The 7,473-nt window shown below is 45.9% G+C and overlaps 1 protein-coding gene across 2 annotated transcripts in view; it reads right to left on the reverse strand.

The window, feature by feature from the left end:
* Positions 1 to 5,816, reverse strand: part of GPATCH8 (G-patch domain containing 8) — a gene marked incomplete at both ends in the record, with an annotated part of 98,397 nt that extends 92,581 nt beyond the window's left edge. For both annotated transcript variants that reach the window (XM_080713148.1, XM_080713147.1), the window contains one exon: positions 5,772 to 5,816. In XM_080713148.1, coding sequence (XP_080569274.1) covers positions 5,772 to 5,816 — 45 coding nt within the window. The remainder of the gene's footprint in view (positions 1 to 5,771) is intronic.
* Between the last annotated feature and the right edge of the window lie 1,657 nt (positions 5,817 to 7,473).

Raw genomic sequence — 7,473 nt, forward strand, 5'->3', positions numbered from 1 at the left:
TGAAAAGTTTGAGACTTGAAATGGGATGGAGTATATAGCTCAGAGGTAGAATACCCTTGGGTCCAATCCCCAGTACCACAAAATAAAATAAAAAGGGCTAGGAATAGCTGGACATGGTGACACATACCTGTAATCCTAGTACTTGAGAAGCTGAGAAAGGAGGCCATAGGTTTGAGGACAGTCTCTGCAAGTACTGAGATTCTCATCAACCTAGCAAGACCCTGTTTCAAAATAAAAATTAAAAGACAGGAGCCAGGCATGGCACACTTTTAATCCCAGCACTTGGGAGGGTGAAACAGGATGATCACAGGTTCACAGCCAATCTCAGCTACTTAGTGAGGCCCTCTGCAACTTAGTGAGACCCTGTTTCAAAATAAAAATGAAGCCAGGCGTGGTGGTGCACACTTCTAATCCCAGCATTTGGGAGGCTACGACAGGAGAGTCACAGTTCATGGAGTATAGCTTGGAGGTAGAATGCCCCAGGGTTCAATACCCAGTACCCCCCAAAAAAAATAAGGCTGGGGGTGTGGTTCAGAGGTAGAATGCCCCTGGGTCTAGGGTTTAGTCCCCAGTATAAACACACACACACACACACACACACACACACACACACACACACACACACACACACACCAGGGATGTAACTTCATGGTAGAGCACTTGACTAGCACAAGCAAGGGCCTGGACTTGCTCCCTAGACAAAAGGATATGTGAAACAGTTAACAATATGTCCTTTATGACACAGCATAACTTGTAACTTATCACTTGTAACTTATCACGGTAAGAAAATTCCCTGGAAATGCCGGGCTGGGTGTGGTGATGCACCCTTGTAATCCCACCCAGCATTCGGGAGGCTGAGACCTGGAGAATCGTGGTTCACGGACAGCCTCAGCTACTTAGTGAGGCCCTCTGCAACTCAGTGAGACCCAGTTTCAAAATAAAGAATAGAAAATAGGCCAGGCGTGGTGGAACACGCTTGTAATCCCCGCGCTTGGGAGGCTGAGACAGGAGGATCACACAGGTTCAAAGCCAGCCTCAGCTACTTAGTGAGGCTCTCAGCAACTTAGTGAGACCCTGTTTCCAAATTAAATATAAAATAGGTCTAGGAGTATAGCCCAGAGGTAGAAAGCCCCTGGGTTCCACTCCCAGAACCACCAAAAATAAATAAAAAATAAATAATTGGGCAGGGGGTGTAGCTCGGAGGTCAAATGCCCCTGGGTTCCATCCCCAAAACCCTTAGCAGACCAAAAAAGAAACAGATCTGAACAAAACAAAAATAAGAGTAAAAACTAATTTTATCACTTTTCCAAAGTTCACTCTATGTGACCTATAAATTTATCCTTCACACTTGATGACTCAGTTACAGCTATATAAAGTATATAATTGGCTGGGTGTGGTGGCACACACTTGTGATCCCTGCACTTGGGAAGCTGAGACAGGAGGATCACACAGGTTCGAAGCCAACCTCACTCAGATACTTATTGAGGCTCTCAGCAACTCAGTGAGACCCTGTTTCCAAATAAAATATAAAACAGGTCTGGGAGTACAGCCCAGAGGTAGAAAGCCTCTGGGTTCCACCCCAAATACCACCAAAAGGGGGGGAGGGGAATATATATATATATATATATTTGCCAGCAGAGATGATGATCTTGGACATAGGAGTCAAAAAGTCATCCTGAAGCTGGGCATGGTGGCGCATATTTGTAATCCCAGTACTTGGGGGACTGAGACAAGAGGATCACAGGTTCACTGCCAGCCTCAGCTACTTAGTGAGGCCCTTCAGAACTTAGCAAGATCCCGTTTCAAAATAAAGAACAAGCTGGGCATGGTGGCGCAAGCTTGTAATCTCAGCATTTGGGAGGCTGAGACTGGAGGATGATGGTTCGCGGACAGCCTCAGCTACATAGTGAGGCCCTCTGCAACTCAGTGAAACCCTGTTTCAAAATAAAGAATAAAAAATTGGGCAGAGGGTGTAGCTCGGAGGTAGAATGGCTCTGGGTTCCATCCCCAGACCCGCAAAAAAAAAAAAAAAAAAAAGTAATAAATAGGGATGGAGGTATAGCTTGGAGGTACAATGCCCTGAGTTCAATCCCCAGTTCTTCAAAAAGGAAAATAAAAAATTCATCCTGAATCCAGGCTCTGCCACTTAGTAGATGTGTGTACTTGGCAAGTTACTTAACTTTCTGTGCCTCAGATTTTCATCTTAAAGTGGAAGTAATACCTACTTTCATAGGGTTGCTGTTAAGATTGAGATAATACACATAAACACTACAGAACAGTCCTTATTTTTTATTATAATAAAGTTACCAGTCAGGCGTGGTGGCGCACACTTGTAATGCCAATACTTTGGGAGGCTGAGACAGGATGATCAAGGGTTCAAAGCCAGCCTTGGCAACATAGAGAAACTCTCAGAAACCTACTGAGACCCTGTTTCCAACTAAAGAAAGAAAATTGGGCTGGGGGGCATAGCTTGGAGGTTCAATCCCCAGTACCAAAATAAATAATAAATAAAGTTCCCAATCTGTGGGTGGGAGTAGAAGGGACTGAACCCAAGGGTGCTCTACCTCTGAGTTAAAACCCAGCTCCATTTTATTTTTTATTTTGAAAACAGAGTCTCGCCGGGCGTGGTGGCGCACGCTTGTAATCCCCGCGCTTGGGAGGCGGAGACAGGAGGATCGCGCAGGTTCGAAGCCAGCCGCGCTGGCGTAAGAGACCCTGTTTCAAAAATATAAAATAGGTCTGGGAGTGTAGCCCGGAGGAAGAAGGGCTTCCAGGAACCCCAGTACCACCAAAAAAAAAAAAAAAAAAAAAGAAAAGAAAAGAAAACAGAGTCTCAATGCTATCATGCCTGAAAAGTTAACAATGTACATCCCTAATGATGATTACTTTTTCTTCTTTTTTTTTTTTTTTTTGTAGTACTGGGGATTCAACCGAGGGACATTCTACCTCCAAGATACACCTCCAGCCCTATTTTATTTTTTATTTAGAAACAGGGTCTCTCTGAGTTGCAGAGGGCCTCACTAAGTAGCTGAGGCTGGCCACAAACCACCATCCTCCCTTTTCAGCCTCCCAAATGCTGCGTTTACAAGTGTGCACCATCACGCCTGGCTTTGATTACTGCTTTTAATCATAAAGTGCTTCAAAAGGCATATCACATCTAAACTTCTCACTATATAATACAAAAGATCTTTAGGTTGGAATGTAGCTCAGTAGTAGAATATCTGTTTGGCATATATGAAACCCTGAGTTAGATCCCAATCACCACAAAAAGAAAAAAAAAATCACAATAGTTTTAACATAATTGTATAAAAGGTTTCCATTTCTAATACCCTATTTATTCAAAATGCTAGGACAGACTTTTTATTTTTTTGGTACTAGGGAATAAACCCAGGGGATTTCTACCTCTATGCTATACCCTTAGTCCCTTTATTTTTTAATTTTAAAACAGAGTCTTGCTAAATTGCTGAGGCTAGCCTCAAACTTGCAATCCTCCTGTTTCAACCTCCCAAGTACTGGGAATACACCACCACTCCTGGCAGACATATAAAATTTTAAAAATCAACATTTTCTTGGCTTACCCAATACAGCAGGAGTGGGTTATTTCAACTTTAAAGCAGAAAATAAAATATATGCATCTTTAAAGGACTACCAAGCAAATAAAATCAAATTTTACACTAACCCAACTAAAACATCCTAGAAGAGGTCATCTTACTTAGAAACTGGGTATTGAAGGGCTGGGTGTGGTGGTACATGCTTGCAATCCCAGTACTTGGAAGGCTGAGACAGGAGGATCACAGGTTTGTGGCCAGCCTCAGCTACTTAGTGAGAACCTGTTTCAAAATAAAGAATAAAAAATAAAAAATAGGGGTATAGCTTGGAGGTCAAATGAATGCCCTTGGTTTCAATCCCCAGTACCACACACACACACACACACACACACACACACACACACACACACACACAGAAAAATTCATTTGTAAACTGAGCATGGTGTCACACACCTATAATCCTAGTACTTGGGAGGCTGAGACAGGAGGATTGCAGGTTTTAGGACAGCCTCAACAAGTAGAAAGACTCTAAGCAACCTAGACAGACCCTGCTTCAAAATTAAAAAAAAAAAAAAAAAAATAGGGTTTGAAGGTAAAATCCATGGGTTCAATCCCCAGTGCCACACACAAAATTTTTTTTTTCATTTATTGTCCTATAAACACCATTTGTTTAACAAATCTATGGAAATTCTGTGGCTAACAGACATTTTTTTTCCTCAAAACTTAAGTAGCTGAGGCTGGCCATATTATCTAATTTCAATTTTATTGGGTCACCTTGAAATTTTCTCCTCTAAAAGGTATATCCATTATCAATACGACTCTTTAAAATTAATAATAAAGGTTTTACATATTGCACCCTACTCTTTTTTTGGTGCTAGCTAAAAAAAAAAAAACAACAACAAAAAAAAAAAACTCTCAGGGATCAAATGGTTAATATTAACTGCTTCAAACTTCAGTGGCCCTGCATTATATTCTTACACCACCTTGAGATTCTGTATTGTCCTGCAGTTATACAGCAGACGCATGATCACAAGGCTTTCCAACATCCCCCAAATCTCTTACTGCTGCAAAACTTCTCATAGCGTTCTATGTACTAGACTGTTAACAGTGTTGGTTTATAACTGTTAAAATGCTTTACCTGTTTGCCAACCCAACCATCCCAGGAAATCCAAACCCTTCAAAATGCCTTCTGAAACACATCTTGAGTTAATCTCGAGTTGCTTTGAGGAAGATCTGCAGCGGGATAAAAACTTCAGTTCTGCGATTCATCCCCTGACCCAAATTGCTGTTGCCAGTATATGCGGTAGTAATGCAGTGGTTTCTTTGAGACTCTGAGGACGTATTTTACCTAGAAATAGCCAATCTCTACTATATTTCTTTCAGTCTACGATATTACTGCAGTAACAATGCTCACCAGTAATATATTTTAAACAGACAAAAGATGAGATATTCTAATTCGACCTCTTATTTTTTCCCCCCTCAATAAGGCTTGCCATCACAAGGGCATTTTTCCAAACCAACATTTGCAAGTGAAGAAAGACTCCCGCTTTTGGCATTAGTTATCACACGCTTGGAAAGGCCATTATCGTTACGCTTCTTATAAATCTTCTTTCGAGATAGGATTTGAAGTTAAGCTTACGACTGTCTACATTCCAGTAACTTACTATTTTTCCAAGCCCAATTAACGACCTAATAACAACAGCAGTGTTGATGTCCCGGGAAATCTCAATGTTTAACCAAGGAAGCGTCTGATAACTAAGGTACCCTTTTCCTGAGTGAGAAAAAAGGAAAAAGAGACAATAAAGGGATATGTTTGTCATAGTGCGGGAAAAGGAGAGAAGAGCCCAAGACGATCAGTGCGCGCAACTCCGGGGTTTCGGACGCCCCGGCCTCATCCGCACGAGCCCCCGGCCCAACCCTCTCCCCCTGGGAGCGGCCGGCGCAGCGCCCCGGGGCCCGACGGCAGCGCGGCCCCAGGGCTCCAGGCTGGGCTCCCGAATCCCGAAGGCCACGGAGCCGGCCAGGGCTGCAGACCGGAGGCGGCGGTGGCAAGATGCGGCCTCGTCTCCAGCTACGAGGCCCCTGGACAAATCAGAGGCAGAAGGGCGAGCGGGTCCGAGCCCGAGCAGAGGCCCGGAGGGACGCGAGCTGGGAGCCAGCGGCCAAGGAGGCGCCGCGCCCCGCCAGCGCCTCGCCCGGGTCCTCGGCGACGCCCGTGTTTACCTGAAAGTCTCGGTCCTCGTTGAAGCGGGAGAAGCGGTCCGCCATTTTGCCGCCTTCACTCCTCTCAGGACGACGCTCTCCGGTTCGCTCCTTCCCTCCCGCGACACCCGCCCCCTCCCTCGTTCCCCGCCTCCTCCCACGCCCACCGGGCGCGCGCAGCCGAGGGAGGGAGCGAGCGAGGACGCGCGTCCCCGGGGAGGCCGGTCGGCGCAGGCGTCTCGCAGCCCCGGAGGCGGAACCTTGCCGCACGTCCCCTCGCGGCGCGCTGCCCCGAGCGACTCCGGCGGCTGCGCGTGCGCACTCGCCCCAGGCCCCTAAGCACTTCCGGAGGAGAGGTCAGAGGGGCGTGGTGCGCCGGAGTCGGCATCTTTTACACTTGCTCTTCTTCGCCTATTCAAAGTCCTCTCACTGTTGCTTTTCCGTGCACGTAGAAGCCCATTATCTTATTTTTGGAGGGGAGGGGAGAAAGTACTGAGAATTGAACCTAAGGGCATTCTACCTCCGAACTGTACCCCCAGCCTTTTTTTTTTTTTTTAATTTGGAAGCAAAGTTTTGCTTTGCTTTAAATTGTTGAGGCTGGTCTCCAACTTGTGATCCTATCTCAACCTCTCAAGTACTGGGGTGACAGGTGTGTGCCACCGCTCCCGGCTGTCATTAGGCTTACAGGACTAAAGTTCCCTTTGTCCGAAGACTGTGAGCTTCTTGCAGTACCTCAGGGCAAAGGTTGTTTTAGAGGCAGTCTATTTCATCACTGCACCCAGTTTTATATAGAATGGGGCTGGGCCGGGCGTGGTGGCGCACGCTTGTAATCCCAGTAATTGGAAGGCAGAGACAGGAGGATCGCAGGTTTGAGGCCAGCCTCAGCTAAATAGTGAGGCCCTCTGAAACTTAGTGAGACCCTATTCCCAAGTAAATAAAATAGAACTGGGAGTGTAGTTCGGAGATTAAAAACACCCCTGGGTTCAATCCCGAGTACCACAAGAAATAAATAAAAGTAAATAGGGCTGGGGTGTAACGCAGAGGTAGAATGTTCAGTCCCTAGTACCAAATATAAAGCCCCTGGCCCAACCATCTCTCCCTGGGAGTGGCCAGTGCAGCTCCTCCAGGGACCGACTGCAGCCCGGCCCCAAAGAGTGTCCCGGCTGGGCTTCGGAATCCCAAAGGCCAACAGGCTCAAACCAGAGTTTGAGACCAGAAGCGGGAGGTGAGAAGAGATGAGGCCTCGTCTCCAGCTACGAGGCCCCTGCAGAAATCAGAGGCAGAAGGGCTAGCGGATCCTCCAGTCCCAGCAGAAGCCCGAAGGAAAGCGATCTTGATGTTTTTCAGCAATGAACTGAAACCAGAGGTATTATACCGCTGAGCCTACTCTTTTTTTTTTTTTTTTTTTTTTGGTGTGGGGATGGAACCCAGGGGCATTCTACCTCCAAGCTTCACCCTCAGCCCTATTTTTATTATTATTATTATTATTTATTTTGAAACAGGGTCTCAGCCAAGCATGGCGGCACAGGCTTGTAATCCCAACATTCAGGAGGATCGCGGTTCATGGACAGCCTCAGCTACTTAGTGAGGTCCTTTGCAACTCAGTGAGACCCTGTTTAAAAAAATAGTTAAAAATAGGACTGGGGTGTAGCTCGGAGGTCGAATGACCCTGGGATCCATCCTCAGACCTGTAACAGAAAAAAAAAGAGAGACTCAAGTTGAT

The sequence above is a fragment of the Muscardinus avellanarius genome (assembly GCF_963383645.1).
Source record: "Muscardinus avellanarius genome assembly, chromosome: 16".
Taxonomy (NCBI): Eukaryota; Metazoa; Chordata; class Mammalia; order Rodentia; family Gliridae; genus Muscardinus; species Muscardinus avellanarius.